Genomic DNA, 23718 nt, shown 5'->3' on the forward strand with positions numbered 1-23718 from the left:
TATTAAGCAGACTTCTGATGGAGACAGTAGATTCTTTGCATAGTTATTGCAAATCCTCCCTAATAAATACATACTAACTTATGAGGCTGTATAGAATAGGATAGTCTGACTCGGTAATCTTTACTCTGTCTCGTAGCAGCTCTCCAAGTCAGATAGCGAACATGTAGTAATGGTTAGAGAACAAGATAAGAATTGGGGAGGCCAAAATGCACAGTAGCTTCTTACTCTGTTAAACAGCTGATTTATATTTCTTTATAAAAGGCATACCAATGTGCACGAGGGAGAAAATATAGCAATCCAGTTACATACTTTAAGAAATGAATGGAGAATGAAAGACAACTTAAAACTATATACCTTTAAGAAACTGGGGAAGAAATATTGAATAGCAGATTAAACCATAACAACCAGATGCACATAAATAACCAAATCAACAACGACAAAATAAATAAAAGACTTTTATATATTATTTAATATATTTCAGACGTTGTGGCTACTGGCAAGATACACAACTACGACCCCTTTCTACCTCTGCGGTCAGTAAATCAAAATCATTTCTTTTTAAAAAATCCAATGTTGGACTTCCTCTAATGGGTAATTCAGTGAAAATGAGAGACAGGGAGAGAGAGGAGAAAGAGAGAGACCGGCCATCTCTCTTTTCTATTGCAAATCTCCACTTAATCGAATCTGGTGGACTGGAACATATTCTGAGAGTTGTCTTCTGGAAACTGCAAGTCCTACAGGAGGACCCTCAGGAAGTTCTGTTGTTCTACCCTCCAGCATCACATAGGATTGATCACAGGCCTGCATAACTTGTGGCTGTCCAGGTGTTTGGGCCCCCAACTCCAAGAATTCCTGTCCATTGAACAGACTGGTGAGGGCTTCTGGGAGGTGGCATCCCAAACACCTGGACAGATACAGCTTTTGAAGGTCTGATTTAGGGCCTTACTGCCCTGATTTTGCTGTGGTGGACATCAATGTAAACAAAGTGATGACATACAGTTAAAATAACAGTATCAAACATGGGTCATAGTACAAAGGATCAAAATGATAGTAAATGCTTCAGCAAATGGTTTACACAGTGATCTCTAACAATGCAAAGCACATACTGGGTCAGAAGTTGGCTTCTCTCATCATACCTTGTAATGGGAAACTGACTTTTGCAGAAACTATTGTACAAACCATCTGTTATAGCAGGCATGAAGTCTAAAACACCTCCAGGTGTTCAACTCCCACAATTCCTAATAGCTGGCTGTTAAAGAATTGTGGGTGTTGAAGTCCAAAATGCCTGTGTTATAGACTAATTTCCAGATACAGAAGGGTGAATGCAGTCCACAGATGAATGCTCAGTGAATGCTCAGTGTGATATTGACATTTACCATTAAAATTCCATAATAGACAAAACATAAAGATTCCAGTTGTACAAAAAAAGATCATATAAAAAGGACATGATTGAGTTGAATAAGATACAAAAGTTAAAACAATGAGTTCTCCTTTATTGTCAAAGCTCTACCAAACAGCCATCATATCGGCCTGACGTATGCTCATTATCTTCCATTCACCGAAAAAATGAATATTAATAAATGAAAATTCTCTCCCTGAAAAGAAAAAGATTCCAACTGCTAGTCCCAACTGTACTATAGCTATGGAATACATTTGTACATAAAGTTCAGCAACTAATTTAACTGAGTCTACTCTAGTTTAGGCTGTGAAACTAAACAGTTGTCATTGGAGGGCATCCAATCAAAACTAGGGACTAAATCTATATTGGGATATTCTTGAAAACAAAGAGGTTATTATTATAGTAGATAGAGTTTTAAGTCTCTTGGTAGATCAACTGCATAAACTCTGCTTATATGCACGTTGATTTGACATTCAGGAACTGACTCAATGGGTCTACTCCTGTTGAGATGAAAACTGTATTTAGGCTGAAGGCTAAGCTCAGCCGATTGGTTGAGCTTTGCAATAATGAAGAACAAAAGCTGGCAGGCAAGAACATGGAGTGTCGTGAGAACAGCAAGGTGCCTTGGGAAAAAGATGCTGAAGTGAGATTGAGTTTACAAGCAGAGTCTCTTTCTTCCCACGTTTTACCTTCTTTCTAAAGACCTATTGAATATAACTTTAATAGGCTTGTTTTAGCCTATTACATATAGCAAAAATGAAGGTAGAGTCCACAATGGAGGCCAGTGTATTTTCTATGGTTCCATCTGTCGGTTTATATTATTTGCTTTTCATTCCAACTCTAGTACAGGGCTGAAGTTCTCTAAGACAAGTAAAAATCCAATGAGAATAACAATAACTAGTTTATCTCTGTAAATATGTTCATACCATTTTTGATTTCCTTTAATAGTCTGGCTAATTTTAAAAAACTCAATTACTCCTCAATTTGCAAAGACCAAGGAGATTGTGCTTCCGATAACATGAAATTGGTGGTAGGAAAAATACGCAGCCCTCTTCGCTTTGTGGGTTCTTGTTCTCTTTGCACTTTTTTATAACACTCTGGCCTCAAAGTGCTTGGCTGTTGACAGATTTTTTCAGCTGGTCCAACTTATTCTCTTTGAGAGCATCACGGATAGAACAGAAAAAGCCAAAATAGTGCTGAAAGTTATGTGTCATAAGCAAGACACCAGCTAACAACTCATTGGTCACGAGGAGGTGATGGATGTAGGCACAGCTGTGATTCTGACAGCAGTAACAGGAACAGCCTTTCACTAAAGGACCAAAATCATCCTGGTACCTAAGAGGGAAAAGGAAAAGGGAGTAGATTGCACCTAATTAATTAATTAAACTTAATTTCATTGAAATAAAATGAAACAAAATAAAGCAATACTCTAAACCTACACCTTAGGCACAATGAGTCAGCTACTAATAACCCAACTATAAATCAATGTGAGGATGTAATTGAGAAGACGTTTCCACATTATTATTTATTTTTATCATCATTACTGTCGACTACATTTATGGCATTTTATAAAGAAAAAGAGGAAAGGGCTCTGCTCTAAAGGGTTTCCAATCCAAAAAAGCATTGGCATGTTGTACGGCAAAACTGGGATAGGCAAATTGTGGCCCCTGGACCCCACTTTAATGGCACTTAAGAATTTTCTAGTTCCCCATGGCTCCAGCAAGTGGGATTTTTTTCAGGCAATATTTCCCCAAAACCACAAAGAAAGCTCCTCAAAAATGTGCAAACGCTTTAAAAATGCCTCATTGTATTGCCACAAGCATCCTAGAACCTTGTGCTGCCCTCAAATATATCTCCTTTGTAGGTCCTCTCAAAATGAATGAATGGTGCCTTGAAGCCTACGCAGTTGGCAAAACATCCTGGAGAAGTCTTTAACAGAACCTGATATTTCACACCAAACCAGAATACCTTTTTTCTTTCAAACATATTTCAAAATGAGTCATTTCTTGTGGTCCGCTGGGTGTCACATTTTCAGATTTTTCATCATCTTCCTTCCGAACATCTGTTTGTCCGTTTTCTTGAATGACTGCAAAGAAGTAAAACATTGTGAAACAAATAAGAATGGATGTTGTCTCTTTCTTAACCACTTCAAGATGTGTTCTATGAACACAAACAATAGCTTTCGAAACCTTTTCAATGATAATCATAAAACAGTGGAAGTGAATAAAGTAAGAATACTCAAAAGGAAAAGGGGGAACAAAACAATTTGAGCTTGAAGCCTAAATAATTTACTTCTTATTTGTTCTGCCTTGCCTTCCTTCAGTCCAAATAAGCACTATAAAATTATTTTCAGACTAAATTGAGTATAATGTACTGTAATGTGTTCTAAATTCATCAGCTTTTTGGAGGAGTGTGTAACAAAATCTAATTCATATTCCATGTTTGAACTGACACGCTGACAAAAGGATTTAAAATCAGAAAGACAAGGCCAAAATTATCCAACCTGGTGCCTTCCAGATGTGTTGGAATAAACAGTCATTATCCATAAACAATGCACTGGAATAAAATGCACTAAATTGGAAATCACTGGTTAGGCCAGAGCAGTGATATTTCTTTAAATGAAATGAAGTTTGAATTCTAAATATAGTTTTTAGAAGATTAAAATATTTCTGAAGTCTTTGGGAGTACAGAAAGGACACAGAAGGTTGCAAAGTTTCTTCTTTTTTACATATTCTAAAATTAGGTGGTTTCCCTTTTTTTAAAAAACTGATATAAATTAAAGTTATCTTCTATTTTCAGCAGAAGTTCCTTGGAAGTACTGAGAAGAACCCTAAAAGTTGCCTTATGAAAGAACAAAGGAGCAAAGTCTTTCCCCTTTTCACTTCAAAGGCTATATGACTTGTTAAGTTGTAACTGAGGCTTTTGCGAAATGTGATAAAAGATATACTCATATGGTTCAAATTGTTGAAGCATGAAAAGACTCATCTGTTAAGAAAGCTCTCCACTGGTCTCTTTTTGGTCTACATTTTCACACTTGTCCAGATTGTAAATGACAGTACTTTAGTCCTGGTGGAAAATCTTTCTATGAAGAAGAAAAGGTCTCTTCTAAACTTCCTTGTCAATATAAGCAATTTAAGTTTTATAATATAATATAATGCAAGGCAAGATATCACAAAAAAGTGGGCAGCTGGTAAAAATACAGCAAGACAACAGATGCATGTAATTTGCATTATTATGTCTTTTAATGAGACAGTGAGGGCAAAAAGATGAACAGCTTCTAAAATAAACATTAGGCACATTGATACTGCTAACAATTTTTTGCTCAAAGTAAAATCCACAAAATTTGTAAATACAGTACGTGTTATATTTGATAAATAAGAATGGTCTTGACAATAATATCAAACTGCATCTAAAAACTGTATTTCTTGTGTAACAAGTGAAACACCTTGTGCAACCACCCTGTATTCTGTGACAGACACACTGACAACAAAAGGGATTAATATTGTAATGTATCCAGTCTGGACAAATAAGAAAAAATACCTTCTGTTTCAGGATCGGGCTGATAGTTATAGTTGAAGAACAAGGCACAGCCTCGTTCTGTCACCTGGTAAGGAAAACAACTATCAAAAATATCCACTCCTCTCTCAACACACTCCAGCACCTCATCTGGCCTTCCAATTCCGTGGATAAGTCTACATGAGATAAGGGGGAAATGCTATTTTGGTCAGAACTGTTAAAATGACTGATTTATTCTGTCTCCCTAAACATTCCTAGAACATAGCTTTATTTTCCATTCTAGTTTGACCTTCCAAAAAAGGTACTGTTACAACTGCAAAATTCAACAACCTCTAGCAATAATATACAGTAGAGTCTCACTTATCCAACACTCGCTTATCCAACGTTCTGGATTATCCAATGCATTTTTGTAGTCAATGTTTTCAATATATCGTGATATTTTGGTGCTAAATTCATAAATACAGTAATTACTACATAGCATTACTGCGTATTGAACTACTTTTTCTGCCAAATTTGTTGTCTAACATGATGTTTTGGTGCTTCATTTGTAAAATCATAACCTAATTTGATGTTTAATAGGCTTTTCCTTAATGCCTCCTTATTATCCAACATATTCACTTATCCAACATTCTGCCAACCCGTTTACGTTGGATAAGTGAGACTCTACTGTATATACACAATTAGAAGAGAACTTTATGTGCCTTCCCAAATTGAAGCTTGGCATCATTAGAGTGCATTAGCAAGGTTAGAATTTAATAATCCCAAGAACTAGTGGGTTTCCATGGCCAAGTGGGGATTCAGACCCTGGTCCCCTGGGTCATAGTCCAACATGCAACCCATTACAGCATGCTGACTCTCCTTACTTCTGTGCCAACTCTTAATCCAGTCATTACAGTAATTATAAGCCTGGATGCTCAGAAAGGCTTATAGACAGGAACAACATTCACAATAAAATGGGAGCTAATGGTACTTCTCCAATAGAGTGCACAATAATGCACATACTTTGGGGACCTCTACGCTACTCATGCAAAAAGGAATGAATGGTACTGCTGGCCTCCATGTCCTCTAGTTCATGTGACATTATTTCACCCAAAAGTAATTGCATTCAAAGGCTCTTCCCCTACAGTCAGCAATAGGATGGCCCTTTGGGACTTGAAAATACAGCTGGGTTCAGCTATGTTTCTTTTATGATTGTAATGGCAATGATATTGGGCTCTAAAAGATGGCAGCTGAAAGAACGGCAGTTTTGGTCTCCCAGTGGAATAATGTCTGTGCTGACAGCTATATAAACTAATTTAGGTCAATAAATTTAGCAAATGACTGAAAACAAACACACTGCCATAGCAAATTGTCATTTTGGAAATGTGTTTTCTGACCATATTTAAATTCAGCTCCTAAAAAACATACAGCATATGTTGCATTATTTTTAAGCTTTCTGGGGCGACAATGCCATTTCGTTAACAAAACAATTATATAAGCAATTAACATTTTAGTTCCTTAATGGTAATTCTTTCAGCAGCAATCAAAGTTATTCCTTACGAAAAACAAGTTGATGCCTGTCAATTTTGGACATGTATATTTTTGCTTTACAGTTACTGGCATTCTTCATTCTAGGATGAGTGCAATGGGGAGAAGGAAGGAAATGGCCAATATGGCTGCTGACACATAGGCAACTCGAAACTGTTGACATCCCCATTCAATGCAAACAGCAACAGTCAGGCAGCAGAAAATTGTTTTTTTTTTAATTTGGCCATGTTTGGAATAAAACCAAATCATATCATGGGTTTATCAAGAATAAGACAGATGGATGTCTCTCTCTGTCTCTGTCTCTCTCTCTCTGATGTTTGGTGAACTGCAAGAACACAATTTACTTCATTTCAGTAAAGCATCTGACAAAGTTCTACTTTAAACTGGTCAAACGCAGGCCAGATGATTTCATCAGACAGGTTTCCAGTGGCTCAGGACAAGAGTTTGTTAGACTCAAAATTATCTTTGCCAGTATGATACTACATCTACAGTCAAGGCAGGGGGGACTCTGCCTGAGGAGCTGTCATGGAAGGATGTGAAAATCAGTGGGCATTCTGCCATTCTTTAAAGGTAACATGACAGGTTAGTCAAGGTTTCATTTCAACATTCTCTTTCACTGCTAAGGTTTAAGCATGGCTGAGCAGCCTCCTTGATCTCCCTTCTTGGGAAAAGATGGGATACAGTGAAAGTGATTAATGAATTGTTGACTGACTGCATCCATGCTGTCTGCTTTGAAACTAAGCAGAGAGGGTGAAGGAGTGTGGAGATGGACTAGAGCCCTGCTACACAGGCTTCAAAGTAGTTTGTACTTTCATTCAGTTTATCTTGCTGGAGACTGACTACACTTTACGAAGCTAGATAGATGGGAGGGAAAGAATTAGATTCACCAAAATGTGTTATTGGCCTGGGGAATCTCTAGATCAACACAAATACGTATGTGATCCTGATAACTGCCCCGTGCAGTTTGCAAGAATATACAGCTTATATTGAATTAGTTGCCTGAGAACTGTGACACCAGTGTGAACGAAAGGCATTTTTTTCCTTCTCCCACATATCTTTGCAGCCTGTGCCATGGCAGAAGTTGCATCAAAGAAATCATACTTCTTTGCCACCATTGTATCTGCAAAGTGTTGTCTAGCAAAGATGTTTCAAATGATCAGAGGCCCTATAAGCTCTGTCTCACAAGAAGAAAATAGAGACTACTTGCCAACCTGCTGTAAAAGTTTTGCACAATGTTTTGGGTACACAATCATTTGACTCCACACCAATTTGGATGCTGTAGCTATATGGATTCAGTGGATGAAACTTTGGCCTTTGCTTGTCCTGTGTTTGTGGATACAGTTCAGCCTAAAGATATGTACAGGATCCTTGTAGAGATGAAAACCACTATGTACGTACTGGGCCCATTTCCTGGCTTTTGAAAACAGTCAGAAGGAGATTGGGCAGTTGGAGAAGAGGAGTACTAAATGTATGGCATGGCAGACTTCCACCCTGCCTAAAAAAAGGAAAGGTGAGACCCTTATTTGAAAAATCCTCCCTGGATCTCATCCTCTTTAATAAAAGGCGAGATTTAGATGATCTGAAGAGAAACCAGAGTATCCAGAATACTTTGGATCTCACCCTCTTGAAGAATTATTGATCAATTGTCCTTTCTTGGACAGGGTTGTGGAGTGTGGGTGGACCTCTCATAAGATTTCAATCTGGCTTCAGACCGTTATCCATGGAGACAGACATCACCTTGGTCGATGATCTACACTGGGAACAGGATAAGGAGATTTGTCCGTTTTAGTCTGCTGGACTACTCAGCAACCATCCATACAATCAACTATGTTATCTTTCTCTGCTGCCTCTCTGGGATAAAATCTGGGGAAACTGTTCTACAGTGTACATGTTCTTCTCGGAAAGGAGAAGGTGGCACCAGAAAATACCAGCGCTTTGGCTGCTGGAATTCCTCAGGACTAAATCAACCATGCAGTTTAATATGAGCATAAACTCACTGGGTTAGGTGGAATTTTGTGATTCAGTGTCATCAATATGCTGTTTCTCCTTTCCATCTAAATCCAAGGAATCCAGTTCAGGCATAAATGAGTGTCTGCTGTTAATAATGGACTGGATGAGAGCAAACCAACTGAATTGTGACTCAAACAAGATAGAGGTGCTCTGCTCACTCAAAAGACAAATCAGGGAATAGGGATCCAACCTCTCCTGAGCTGGATTACACTCCATCTGAAATCTCAAGTTTGTACACTGGGGGTACTCCTAGATTCAATTATAACCCTCTTTTGCCTAGGTTTTGGTGGATGACAGGAGTGCTTATTTATTTATTTACAGTATTTATATTCCACCCTTCTCACCCCGAAGGGGACTTAGGGAAAATCACAATGTACACATGCAAGGCAAACATTCAATGCCATATGAACATAGAGACAGAGACAGAGGCAATTTAACCTTCTCCAGCTTGCAGCTTCCTGAGGGTATGCTTGATTCCGGCGACAGGGGGAGCAGCTGCTTCATCATCCACTGTGATGCCAACTTCCTGGTGTCGTAAATTAGTTAAATTAGCCTCCCCACATATAAGTGGTACCTAAATTTCCTACTTGATAGATGCAACTATCTTTCGGGTTTCTTAGGTCAACAACGACCACGGCTATTTTTTTTTTTAATTTTAATGGTCGGGTGCTCACTCCGCCATGGACTGGGCTTGAACTCATGACCTCTTGGTCATAGTGATTTATTGCAGCTGGCTACTAACCAGCCTGCACCACAGCCCGGCCCTACAGTACACACTTAGTACTGTATATCATCTGGGCCCATTGCTGAAGTTGTCAGGTCTGACTATAGTGAAACCTGTCCCAGTTACATCCCATCTGGATTGCAATGACACATACGTTTTAGGACTGTTTGGAAGCTTTCAACCACTCCAAAATTTTGTGAGCAGGTAGTAGGCTTGGGCTAATTACAGGATACACTTAACTATGTTGTTGAATCAGTTTTATTGTATACCAATCTATTCATGGAGAGACTTCAAATTCTGATTATGATATTTAAAGCCCTATGCAACTTGAGTCTTTATCTCCCTATATAATCTTGTCTGAATTTTATGATCTTCCAGAAAGGGTTTTCTCTCAATGCTGCCACCACCTCAGGCATGTTTGATGAGGAATATGAGAGGGAGAATTCTCAGTGGCTGCTTTCAGGCTGTCAAACTATCTCCCATGGGAAGTTCAGCTGGCAATCTCTGCTCTTTTCTCACCAACATGCAATTCCTTTCTTTATTTGGACAGACCTTTGATGCTTAACTCACAAGTTAGAAGGAACTTATGAATAGGATGTGCTGTGCTTTTATCTTTTTTTAACAATATTTTTCATGCGATTTAAATTGTTTTAACCTTATGCTTTTTAATTGCTGTATAACCACTACACATTATTTGTCTTGCCAGGAGAAAGGTGTACATTGATAGATAAATAAATAAATAAATAAATAAATGTGTGTCTCATGTTATTTTCTTCCCAGATATCTTTAGGAGCTCAAGTGTTCATTCCTTTATTGCTCAAATGTAGGGATTTCCATATAAATCTTTAAAAGTACCAAATCTGGAATGTTAATATGATCTGTCTAGTTTTGATGCTGAAAATATTTATCTCCTAAAGGAGGGATTTTGTTGAAATAAAAACCCAACAAGATATGCTCATATAATAATTTTGAAAGTAGCCATGCTAACAAAATCAACACTATTCTGCTACTGAGAGGGGTGAGGAATATTTGAACTGAAAATAATGCAATTTCCACAAGCCAGGAGTTAGAAAAGAACCGTGCGCAAGCTACATGTGGCATTTTAGAGAGACCTTGCCCACTCTGAACCTTCCACCCTGAAGAAATTGGTCATCTCTAAAATTACAAATTGCATTCCCATAAGCCTCTAGGAAATGTAATGAACCATTTAAATATAATATCACCCACCAGTCTTGTTTTAAACCAGGACAAGCCAATTTTTAGAAAGTGGAAGTATTCCTGAAAATTGCTATTTTAGGAGTCTATATTTTATGTTTGTGCGTGCAGTCTGCCAAGTAGCAAGGGAAAACAAAAAATACTCCTAGATCCTTAAAAGTGTCCACTTTATTTCAGGTGGAGTGTAACCAAGCTCAGAAGAGGCTGGATCCCTATTCCCTGATTTGTCTTTTGAGTGAACCTCTATCTTGTGTGAGTCACAATTCAGTTGGTTTGCTCTCATCCAGTCCATTATTAACAGCAGACACTCGTACATACATAGTGGTTTTCATCTTTGCAAGGATCCTGTACGTATCTTTAGGCTGAACTGTATCCACAAACACAGGACAAGCAAAGGCCAAAGTTTCATCCACTGGATCCGTATCAACTACGGCATCCAAATTGGTACAGAGTCAAATGATTGTATACACAATACATTGTACAGGTTGGCAAGTGGTCTCTATTTTCTTCTCATGAGACACGGCTTATAGGGCCTCTGATCACTTGATAACTGAACCAATCAATCTCTGGTCTGATGATGCAATAGTTCCACAACGATGAATTCAAATCCTGTGACCTTTCCACTTATATCCTATGTTAGCACACAATGATATGTGTAATGATACATAAAACAGCAGTATTCTTGTTTATTTACAGAGTTCCCCAAGATAACTGCGTAGATTTTAGATCAAACCATTCTAACCTTGGTTTTTCTTCTGGCAGCTCTGCTGTAACCGAGGACAAGAGTTGCAGCTTGGTTTCTTTGGTCATGGCACTTCCTTGAAAGCCATCCAAAATAAAGCCAGCCACAGGTCTCTTGGCAGTCTCTTTTGCTGACCTCAGCCTCTCCTCCAATACATCCCCACCTTCAATAACTCCAATTATCAAGCTCTTCTGCAAGCCCTGGTTGAGAAGAAAGTTACAAAAGTAAGACAAATGGACCCTTTTACTCAATGGTCTATTACATGGGGAAAGAATTTTTGATATCACAAAGAAAGATAGAAAAAACAGTAAAAATAATAAAACAGAAATTCTTCCTTCCCTGCCTTCATCTCACTAATAGTAATTGTATGGCTCCAAAACAAGGGCTTAAGTACACATAAAAGGGTAGTGAATTTAATACTCATCACTCTCACTATGGCTACTGCTTTTCAAGAGATAATACACTCAGATCTGGCAGCCTGAATTTTCTTCTTCCAGCAGATTCCTCAGACTGATGAGGTGTCAATAGCATGATTGTTTTTCAACAAAAAAGGCTATCCTTATGTTGAGAACATATATAAAATTTTCAAATGGTAAGCAAATTTTCTTTCTGGAACACTGCTATGTTTTGAAAACATCTCAATGTATAGAGCAATGCATGTCCTAATAGAAAGATTTGCAATTTGCATGTATAATTTTTTTTCACCTTCTAGGGTGGTGGTGTTTTTGTTTTAAGCTACCTTCAGATTTGGAAACTGATATATAGTGAAACCCCTTTGTTCACAGATTCAATAGGTATGATTTCACTTATCCACACTTCCAAACATTTTCCTCACAGAAATGTTAATGGGTTTCTTTAGGTCCTCCAGTGTAATCCTATTGTATGCTTCCATCCCAAATATACTCAGAATATTGTTGTTATTGTTGTTTGCTTCCAAATTGTTTCTGAGTTATGGAAACCCTTAAAGAATCTAGCACAGGGTTTTCTGTGGCTGTGAATGTGTGACTTGCCCAAGGTCACCTAGTGGGTTTCCGTGGCTGAGCTGTGAATCGACCCTGGTTTCAAGAGTTGTAGTCCAACCCTCAAACTACTATATCCCAGTGGATCTCAAAATTGAGGGTTCACGATTACTGACTTTTGGGTATTCTGGAACCTATCCCCTGTGGATACTGGAGTCATCCTGGAATAAACATTCTAAATTAAAAGAAAACAGATACTATTTCTGACACAGAAACTAGTCTCCATGTATAAAAATGAAAAGCAGCACTTGTTTCCAGATTCTTTTAGGAAAGAGGCCAACCAGTTAATTATATCAATGACACTTAAAATAATCTGTAATGGATTCTAAAATCAAATTAACGAAACAAAGTACAAAGTTTAACTTTTTGTGGTATGCAGATCAAGAGTGAAGATTGTAGAAGAGAAGGATACAAGCATACCTTACTGGAGGATATTTGTTTTGCTAGAGAGATAAATAAAGGGCTTCAAAACTGCCCAAGCTGTCATGCTGACTGATTGCTCATTCCAAGCATCCTGTCAGCCACGTTTGGGTAGACTGCAAGGCTCAACAAAAAAACAGGAGTGAATAATTACTGTTGTAGCTCAAACTGATTTAGCTCTTACTGGCAATTCCTCTTGCAGTTGTAGACATTCGTCCAAAAAGGACAGAGAGCGATCTACAGACTTCTTGGCTCTCTTCTTGGAGATTTCTCCAGCAATAGTGTCTCCATCTGAGAGACACTGGAACCAGTCAGGCTGGATAACTTGCTGGATGGTCATGAACTTTGATGCCGTCATTTCTATCCGACCTCCACATCCCCATATCGAAACTGTCTGGTAGAAGACAAGGAAACACAGAGTTAAATGGAGAGCAAGCTGATTTTGTACACGAACACTGATGGTAGATTGGTAGATTAATTCATTTTAATGTTGCAACTTTAAATAAATTTATATTTATACTTTCATGAATGACTATATATTGTTTTAATCTGAGTTGTTTTAAATGTTTTAGCTGCCTTGAGTCCCATTTTTGAGATCAAATGATAAAATAAATATATGGTTATCTCCACCTCCTTCACTGTATGCTATCTGGCTAAGTATTAAGACTATGCCTTTCTGATTCCAACACACACCAGGAGTCCTTTGTGTCTCTCCTTTACTTTTAAAGCACTGTTAGGGCCTGGCCTATATTCCTTGTTTTCTGTTGCTTCCTCCTTCAATGAAAAAACTAAGAACATCCACTTTAGTTTTCCTACCTTTTCTCTAACCTTTCCGCTTTCTTTCCATCTCACATGATGAACTAATTGAACATGGAAATTGCTCCTCCACTGTCATAAGGTCTCTCCTTCCGCTCTGTTGTCTTGCCCAGTAAACTTCGAACTACCTCCCAGAATGTGTATATAGTCACCTCTTTTTCTGAAATGTTTCTTTCAAAAAGAATGCAGATTTTTGCACAATTCCCTTTCCCTTACTATAAACTAAGCCTGTAACTATATCTAGGAATCTGCACTTGTCGTCTTCTCTCCCCACTACAACATCTAGAGCAGGGGTCCCCAAACTTTTGAAGCAGAGGGCCGGTCCACAATCCTTCAGACTGTTGAGGGGCCGAATTATCATTTGAAAAAAACAAAACAAATTCCTATGCATACTGCACATGTCTTATTTGTAGTGCAACAACAACAACAACGAAAAAACAATACAATATTTTAAAATGAAAACCATTTTAACCAACATCAACTTATCAGGATTTCAATGGAAAGTGTGGGCCTGCTACTGGCCAATGAGATAGTCAAGTTAATTAGGATTGTCGTTGTTGTGTGCCTTCAAGTCATTTCAGACTTTGGCCGAGCCTAAGTCTAAAATTAATTATTTATTTACTGCATTTATTTACTACATTTATATCCCACCCTTCTCATCCCGAAGGGGACTCAGAGCAGCTGTATGTACATACAATATATTATATTATTAGCATAACACAATATTAGCATTATATATTACTATACTGAACTATACCATTATACTATTATATAATATGTAATATATAACATATAATTAATATTATTATATGGTATTGCTATTAGTATTATATTGTATAACATAATCTTATTATCAATATTATATGTATATACAATATATTATATTATTAATATTGATATAAAAATATTATATTATAAAACTGAGGGCGGGGGCCAGGTAAATGACCTTGGAGGGCCGCATCCGGCCCCCGGGCCTTAGTTTGGGGACCCCTGATCTAGAGTATAAGCTCCCTGGGCCATTATCTGATTGCTTGTGTTTTGTGAACTATCATGCACTGTTGGTACTAAATTAATAAACCAGCTAGATGAGGCATTGAACCATAGATATTCTTCTATCCCAATTTTTATGTTATCATAAACCACTGTTGAAACGCCATCCCCTGCTAAAAAACATGTATAAATCTGAAAGTTTGAATTCCTAGTGCTGAGATGATTCAGGGCTTATGACAGCTCAAAGCCACCTGCAGATAATTAAATGCAGTGAATGTATTCAGGGAGCTTTGCTAAATAAGACTTTACAGCAGTGGTTCTCAGACTGTGGGTCCCCAGGTGTTTTGGCCTACAACTCCCAGAAATCCCAGCAAGTTTAACAGCTGTTAGGAATTCTGGGAGCTGAAGGCCAAAACATCTGGGGACCCACAGGTTGAGAACCACTACTTTACAGCTTTAGCAACAATTGCTGATTCCACTATGTAACACGATTTTTGTTTCTGAGTTAGAAATCTCTTTTTCTAATTGCTTCTATCATAAAAACACGGAACAATTTATTAAATTGGAAAAAAATGTTTTAACAGGACATCCTACAGCACATTTTGCTACAGTTTTTAGTGAATATCTCATAGAGTCTCAACCAATTCAATATAGTTTGTGGCAGCTACAAAAATTAAGAATGACAATTAATTGCTTTAGCAATTAACTTCTTATATTAACTTCGCCATTTGGGTAAAAAGTTTTATGCTACATGTTGTCCTAACAAAATTCATAATATAAGATCCAGATCAAAGGCAAGTAACTGCAAAATGTCTATGGCCATATAGACTGATTAGAAAGCAAGGAAGTGACCACATTTTTGTTCATTAAAGGCAGGAATCTATATCAAAGGTGAATAATCACACTGAGATGCTTCCTGAAACAGCAGCAATTCACCCTTTTCTCAGTCAAAAAAACATGTGGTTGCAGAGTCTGGTTGCACCAAGGGCCACAAAAACAGCCTTGGAGGCCACACGTATCCCTAGGACTTCATTTTGCTCTAGGCCGATACATTGTAGAACAAAATATAACTGATATAATCCTGGTATTAATGATATTGCTCTCACTATGACAACAACTGTAAATTAGGTATGGCACAAATCATGCCCACTACCATTTCACAGATCATTGCATCTCTCTCTTTCTAGCTTCTCATTCATTTGTTCACTGCTTATGTTTGTATGAGGTGCAAGGCTGATGAAAGAATGAGGATCTGAGAGTGTATCTACACTGTAGAATGACTGCAGTTTGACACTGCTTTAACTGTCAGTGCTCAATGTTATGGAATCATGAGAGTTGAAGTTTTACATGATATTTAGTCTTTTATAAGAAAGAGTGCTGGTGCCTCATGAAACTACAACTCCCAAGATTCCATAGGATTGAGTCATGTCAGTCTGAGAGACTGATGATAGAATATGAAACTGCTTCTCCCTTGCGAATGAATGAGGAAGAGTGCTACAGCTGCCACCTTGGGAAAAAAATTCCAATTTTGGGTTTTTTTAGATAAGGGATTCTCATCCTATATTAAACTTTATGTTTACAATATCTTTTCCCCCAGGTTTGAGATTCAGGGCTGATTACAAATTGAAATCAATACAATACAGTTAAAAAGATCCAAAACATCAACATTAAAATATAATTAAACTATTAACAATATTAAAACAAAAACACACACTGAAAAAACAGAAAGTTTCAAAAACATTCCCATGTGGAGCCATTAGTAATCCAAATAGGATATAATATAGGGATGTATCACAGTGATCAGATCAGGGTACACTGTATTCTCGTATTCTCTAATATTTATATATTTAGGACTCCTCAGAAGCAAAGGGAAATACTGAAACTCTGGCTCCAAGGCCTTATTTGCCCAAGGAAGAGTCTAGCGGCACCCCTCTTAGTCACCCCCTGAGATTTTTCCCCATCTCACTCAGTTCAGACGAGATAGCTGTAATTTTTTTAAAAGCAGTGGGGTTGAAATTGAGAAATGAATCTTCTTCTTCTTCTCCTTCTCCTCCTCCTCCTCCTCCTCCTCCTTCTTCTTCTTCATCAACCCAATCTTTTTCAAGATTATTGTTTGTGCAGAGGTTCAGACTCCAGATCCTCTAGATGGCACTATAGGTCTGTATCAGAGTACATGGATTTATTGAAACAATTACTGCTCTATAAACCTGTGTCTGCAGCCACTGTTCACTAAAAGTACTAGAAAGACAGAGTGCAGCAAGCAGCGTTATTACGTTTCTCCATCTTTGCAAACAGAAATGTCAGGAACTTCTTGCCACCACTATACCTTGTTGTTGTTGTAGCCAGGCGGGGAACAGATAACGGGGTCATGAAGGGAGCAGTATAAGACTGACTCCGCCATGCCTGAAAATTAAGAGTTTTCAGTGTTTTAATATGCAGATTAAGAAGACTGCAGTAGCAAGTTTGTAACAGATAAATTATAGCAACAGAAAGCAAAGATAATTGAGCTCTTCTTCACAGGCTGCATTCATTCATTTCCCCAGATACTGTAATGCTCAGCTATGCTGGCCTCCCAAGAGAAGAGGACACGTAGAGAGAGACCATGAAAAAATGCTATATTTTATAAATTCATGTGCCACCTGTAGACTTTGGATTTTCATTTTTATTAAAGCTGTTGCATTCAACACAGCACTCAGAAAAATGACAGCTGACTTACTTGCCATCTACATAAATACTCTAGGGGCATCTGATACTTGGCAGGTTAGTCTTGATAATGAAACTGCTATAGACAAGAGCTTTAAGGGATAACAGATAACAAAGTAAGCAATAAGCAGAGGCTGACAGTCTGAGCAGTATTTCACATGATAGGCAATTCTAAAAGCAACAATTATCTTTCAGGCGCCATCCTTTATTGCCTCCAGCAAAATTCACTAGAACTTTTGTGAAAGAATAAGAAAGTGCCTTTTGGATGAAGCTTTTTAAAAAATTAGCAGAGTTCACCATCTCTGAAAACTTGCAGTTCTGTGAGATTTCAGTGCCTAATTTGTGCAAATACCTAACAAAATGCTAACTTGTTTTTTCTGGCAAATGGAGGATGTAGAGGAATTAAGAGTTGTGTAAAAAGACCTGGCATATATATATCTCAGATAATGAAGTTGATGTGTTCCCATTATTTCTTTAAGGGAACATTTGGTACTAGAGGAAGAAATGGCATGGAAAGAAGAGGAATAGACTCCTACACCACAAATAGAAGATCAGTTTAACTTGTTTCAGCACATATATTTTTTTTAAAGTCTAACATTACACATATGTGAGATGACACAAGTCAGGTAAACCTTTCACTTTTCTCATGATAACCATTTCCACACCCAAAAGTACAGATCTATGAAGCAAACTTATCTATTCTTCCCTCTTCCTTCTATTCGCTCTCTGCACATGTTCAGTAAGGGATTCTGGTGGCAGCCCTTTCCTTTCCTGCTGCAGGTAGGTGCTCACAGTTACAGTAGGATGAGTTAGAATAGAATCCCAATCTTTCCTAGTTCAAGCTTTATTGTATTGTTTACTGCAAATTCCCTGCTGCATCCTGGCACTAAAAGTGAAATTGTCCATTACTCCTTCACCATTCTCCCAATGTCAATACAGTTAAAGAAAATTCCCGGTTAGACAGAAGTCAAGAAAGAAGAGCCAGAACTGGGCTGGCATGAAAAAAATCTGACAAAGGAAGGCCAGTGATTATATACTATACATTACTGACTGCAAATATGACTGTACAACCTAGATATATAACATCGTCAGACACTATCATATGCAATGTATGATTTCTACTGAGTTGAATTTTTTAAGTGGCCTGAAGTTCAGAGATTAAAAATTTGTACAGCATCTGATAATCTAAACATTTTCTGTGACAGTCACAGGCCGAATTGGCCTCTCTATGTATTTAGGTCTATTCTGCCTATGACAGTACACACATATAAAAAGAAATAGTATGAACACAATAGTAAGCATAACTATTTGATCCTACAAGAAGTAATCTCTTCATACCTCAAATATATTTTAATTCAAGGAACACAGTCCTTCAAGGACAATCTGTTGGGGGCCATTTGCTGGCAGTAGACAGCTCTAAAACTAGTGCTGGGTGACACCAGAGCCAAAAGCAGACAAATCAACCTTTTTCTTTCTCTTTCTCTCTCCCATATAATGGGTTTATAGGGAACAGACAGATTAAATTTACAGCTCCTGAACTCATTATGTACAGAGGGCTTTTAAAATTAGAATAAGAGACACATGAGATCACATTAGAGAGCTGCAGGTTGGCAACACTAACTTTAAAGAAGCATCATACTAGAAGCTCAGAGCCTCCCTGAAATGAACTATAAAACAGCCATGGTGTGATGCTAGTATGATGCACTAATCTAGAAAACACATAATTATGCCTTATTATGTTTGTTAACGTTATTATGTAACGGCACTCCATGCAGTCATGCCGGCCACATGACCTTGGAGATGTCTGTGGACAACGCTGGCTCTTCAGCCTAGAAATGGAGATGAGCACTAGCCCCCAGAGTTGGTCACGACTGGATTTAACGTCAGGGGAAACCTTTACCTTTACCTTTATGTTTGCTAATTATGCTCTCACAAAGTACATTCAAAATTACTTCAAAAATAATAGTCTTGAACATCATAAGAAATACGTCTAGATTTCATATTACACTTCAATTTCCACTTAGTTTTACCTATGAACTTCGCAGCTCCTTCTTTATATTCTGCCAAGACTTCATGAAGATCTGCCCTGTATCCAATCACAGAGACATATTACAGAAATAATAATTAATATACTTGGGAAAAAAGTAGATTTAGTACAATAAATTATATTTTCTATACTTTTTTTCTAAAGCAAGTATGTTTTAGCAAAATAATGCACTTAGTGGAATCAATTGTATATTATTTGTCAGTTGCTCAGTAGTGGCTACTGAGCAAGTCTGCAGCTGCAGGATCGCAATTTTTTCTTTTTCTCCAAGTAGCTGAAAAGGCATGCTGCAAAACAGTTATTCAGGGGTACATCTTGCCTACTCTTTATTGCTAATATATGACCAGTTTTTATATGAACACCACAGACTAAGAAGTCATGAAATTCCAGTCTGAGACATAAAGCCATAATGCGGTTGGTGTCTCATGCAGCAATTGCATGGATGTATACTTGAAAGTAAGCTCTATTGAACTTAGATATGCTTATTTTTGTACAGAAATGTATAGATATAGGCACTACTATCTCCTAAGACAAAGAAAATGTGCCATGCTAGCAAACATAGATCTGTCTTTGCTTGCAGTGTAATTAAAAATAATCTGCATTGATCTTGTATGTCTTTATGAATACAATGTAAGATGCTGTTTTGTCTGTGAAAGCCTAAATTGTACATTTCAACAAGTGAAAATTGCACTCACAATGTTGAAAGTGAAAGCTGAGCGACCACGGGAACACCTTTAACCGTTTGAAGAGTGTCATGGGTCAGATGTGGTGCGGATCCCATTCTGGTATAAAGCAGACAACCTGGAATGTCCATGGACTGTACTCCTTTCCGGCTAAGGTTGGTCAATGTACCAAGACGACAGCCATCAACTATTTTGGAGAGACTTAATTTCATCTTTAAAATAACTGAAAAAGAATAGTGATAAATCCATTCAAGAAGGCTTTTGTTATCATGCAGTGACTGTAACTATGCATTTTTACAATATCAAGCTGAAAAAATCTTTAGGCATCTAATTCCTTCTCAATGGAAACTTTCAAAGCTAAATTTTATTTACCAGGAAGCAAAGAAATTCGTCCTATGTTATTGACACATCCATGCCAATGGACCAGAGCCTAGTTCATAACATCTCAAGACACATAAGACATGTCTTCTTTCAGTGGAAGACAGTGTTAAGGGAGACATTAAAGGACTGGTGGAGCTTCCAAGGGGAAGAAAGACAAACCTTGTATTTCTTTCAAAAACAGTGCTCAAGGTAGCTCTATTTATACAATACAGTACAAATAAAAACATTTCCTTTGCAACATAATACAAATTGCATCTAATCAACTGAAACCACTAACAGCTTAAATGCCAAGTCTGCTTTAAAAGAAGGTTACATTAAGAGTCCAACCACCTCTGATATCATATCAAATTTGGACCTGTTTATGATCACAAAGGTGGAATGAAATATTAGAGAAGGAAAAGTGAATGAATAAAATCATTCCAGCAGCCTTCAATTATAAGTAATACACTATAATTTTGTTGCTATATGAACAAAGAACAGCAACAAACTTCACACAGTTCATGGCAATAAGTCTTAGGCCAATTATACACAGTGTGGGAAAAAATTAAATTCTTACTATTTTGAACCTGTAAATGGAATGCCAATTCTCAATGACTTTCATATAATCAATAAAATAAGATAGGCCTTGCACAGAGGCTCACAATATCAAACAGATATAATAATAACAGATAGAAATATTGGAAGAAAGAAGAAATAGAAGTCTCAGCCGGACTGGCACAACAGTTCCTACTAGCTATTAGTCCAGTACAAGCAACGACTTATCTTTCTTTGCAAATAAATACTCTGTGTGTGTATAGCTGAATAATAATAATATTGTGGCGTGGACTGGCCCATGAGGTCACGAAGAGTCGGAGACGACTAAACGACTGAGCAGCATCAGCAATAGTATCATATAAATCCCTGCAAATAGACAAGTTTATAGGCAATAACCTAAGATGTTATATGGAAGAGAGCTCCAGTGAATTGCACATTTTTTAAAAGTCCGCTGTGACAATTTTTTATTCAAGTACAGTATAGAATTATAGAACTGTAGAGTTGGAAGAGACCTCGTGGCCCATCCAACCCAACCCCTGCCAAGAAGCAGGACAATTGCATTCAAAGCACCCCTGACAAATGGCCATCCAGCCTCTGCTTAAAACCCTCCAAAGAAGGAGCCTCCACCACACTCCGGGGCAGAGCCATGTTCAGAGTGAGCCTATCCATCTGTAAAGTGGTCCTTTTCACTAATGCCTAACACTTTATCAAGAATCACTGTCTTTTCTACTGAGCCATTTCTTCCCATGATACAGTCGAAGTATCATGATCTAGGTTTAGTCATCTTAGCTTCTAGGGAGCATTCAGGCTTCCTAGGAAAAAAATGAACTGTAAATCAGCAGTCGCTCACTCTCTCATTCAGATAATTCAACAGGGAGTTCTTTTGATTAAGGATCTCTAGGATCATGCTCTGACGAACACTATAAAAATATCTATTTAAAAAGCCTTCCTTCCTGCATAAAATGAACAAGGAAATCAAAAATAATGTTGGATATTACAACCTTCTTCAAGCCTCCTCTAGTAATTTGTAAATCTATTATTCTGTTTGCTTACTTATTGTATGTATGTTCTGATATGCAGCTTCTTTTCTTTGTTTCCTGAGAGATTGTGGGAGGGGCTGCAGACCACATGACCTGATCTGCTCAGACCTCAGATTCCATTTTAGATTCTTCTTAGACGTTAGGCTGCTAAGAGCAAACACCTGCTGTTGTTATAAGAAAGAGGCCCTATGCCATCTGCACAGAGAAACTCTCTCAAACATATCTGTAACTGGACTGATAAGCTATGTACCTGTGTTATGATAAAGACATGAAGTTGTAAGTAAGCCAAATATGTTATTTTACCAAAGCCTACTACATTTTTGTATCTTGCATGCATGATATAAAAATATGTTTTTATGGGAGAGCAGATATATTTTTGGCAGCTTCTGAAACTCTGCACTGGCACATCTCTGTTTTCCAAACAGATCAAGAGACAGATCTAACAACCGAAAACATTGCCTTGCATATTATATCTGGTTGTATACTACTGGTTGTACACCACTTTTTACATGTCAGGAGCAACTTGAGAAACTACAAGCTGCTTCTGGTGTGAGAGAATTGGCTGTCTGCAAAGACATTGTCCAGGGGATGCCTGGACGTTTTGATGTTTTTACCATCATTGTGGGAGGCTTCTCTTATGTCCCTGCATGGAGATGGAGCTGATAGTGGGCGCTCATTCGCGCTCTCCCTGGGTTGGATTTGAACCGGCAACCTTCAGGTCAGCAACCCAACTTTCTAGTCATCAGTCCTGCTGGCACAAGGGTTTAACTCATTGTGCCACCAGGGGCTCCTTGTATACTACTTGAGAAGATCCTACTCAAACAGGTTTTTAATAATAATAATAATAATAATAATAATAATAAATTTTATTTGTATGCCACCCTATCTCGCTAAAGAGACTCAGGGTGCTTTCCAACATATAGGCAAACATTCAATTGCCGGAAGAAAAACCATACAGACAATACATCAAAAAACACATGCAACAATATAACACAACCTAATTTAACTTAACAAACAAAATAACAAAAACTGAAAGCATCATAATAAAAAGCCAACATTGTGTAAAAACATACTAAAATAAAAATAACAATATTAAAAGCCCATGTCGTTATAGCTCCATCAGTAGACGTTCAACAAACCAATGGCCAAGATTACAAAATCTTCCTTCGCTCACCCTTCCTTATGGTCCAGCTCTCACATCCATATGTTACCACGAATGAACGTGGTCATCTATAAAAAGGGCTGGGTAAGGGATAGTGCATGGGATAGGGCAAGGGATAGTTTCTGGTTGTCTGAAAGCTCAAACTTTTCCAAAAGGTTATGATCTTCAAATGGTTATGAATGCCATTTTCCAAAATTAAAGTTTGACACAGGTCACTCTCCATTTTGTTACTTTACCAGGTGGAGTGAGGAATGTGACAGATATTTGGTATGATGAAAGCAGCTCTAGTCCCATTTACCTTGCCATTCCGCTACATCGATTTAGAAAATTTCTACGATTTGGAGGTAACAGTCCCAAATGTCCCTAGGCTTGTCTTTGACCTCACAAAAATGATCATTGGGTTGAATAAATAAGCACAAAACAAAATCCCAAACCCATAGGCCTTTACTGAGTTTTGCAACCTATCTGCGGCCAGCCTTCAAGTAATTTGGACCTATAGTGACTCTAAGGCAGGCATGGGCCAACTTGGGCCTTCCAGGTGTTTTGGACTTCAGCCTACCGGTTGTTAGGAATGGTGGGAGTTGAAGTCCAAAACACCTGGAGGGCCCAAGTTGGCCCATGCCTGCACTACATACACCTTTCCCACGCGATCGCATTGATTCCTTACTCTCCTCACGCTTCCGTCTTGAGAGTCCACTCCTTTCTCTCACCCACAGCCTCCAAGCCAATCAGAGCTCCAGACGTCATCACTCATCGACGGAGAAGCGACGGAGGAACGCCCGGGGACGGAGTT

At 38.0% G+C, this 23718-nt stretch overlaps 1 protein-coding gene across 5 annotated transcripts; it reads right to left on the minus strand.

The window, feature by feature from the left end:
* Positions 1-442: 442 nt before the first annotated feature.
* qtrt2 (queuine tRNA-ribosyltransferase accessory subunit 2) lies at positions 443-23702 on the minus strand. Of its 5 annotated transcripts, none has more exons than XM_008107878.2 (9): positions 23593-23702; positions 19821-20031; positions 19112-19167; positions 16705-16781; positions 12757-12966; positions 11134-11333; positions 4940-5091; positions 3368-3485; positions 443-2734 (listed from the first exon to the last, which is right to left on the minus strand). In XM_008107878.2, exons 2-9 carry the CDS (start codon positions 20018-20020, stop codon positions 2503-2505), a joined length of 1245 nt encoding a protein of 414 aa, XP_008106085.1. In that variant the 5' UTR covers positions 20021-20031; positions 23593-23702; the 3' UTR covers positions 443-2502. The 5 variants fall into 5 exon arrangements, with proteins under 5 accessions (XP_008106085.1, XP_008106086.1, XP_062830829.1 ...); XM_008107879.3 differs by lacking the exon at positions 23593-23702 and adding an exon at positions 23224-23418; XM_062974759.1 differs by lacking the exon at positions 23593-23702 and adding an exon at positions 22938-23166.
* Positions 23703-23718: the final 16 nt, after the last annotated feature.

The sequence above is a fragment of the Anolis carolinensis genome, chromosome 3 (genome assembly GCF_035594765.1).
Source record: "Anolis carolinensis isolate JA03-04 chromosome 3, rAnoCar3.1.pri, whole genome shotgun sequence".
Lineage (NCBI taxonomy): Eukaryota > Metazoa > Chordata > Lepidosauria > Squamata > Dactyloidae > Anolis > Anolis carolinensis.

Bases quoted from the DNA above. Each gene is read 5' to 3' on its own strand.
- qtrt2 (XM_008107878.2), bottom strand. From the start codon at position 20,020: ATGAAATTAAGTCTCTCCAAAATAGTTGATGGCTGTCGTCTTGGTACA. The intron at 16,782-19,111 runs GTAAAACTAAGT...CTTAATTTTCAG, and splicing joins AGGAGCTGCGAAGTTCATAG to GCATGGCGGAGTCAGTCTTA. The intron at 2,735-3,367 runs GTATTCTGGTTT...TTTCCCTCTTAG, and splicing joins ATATGTTTGAAAGAAAAAAG to GTACCAGGATGATTTTGGTC.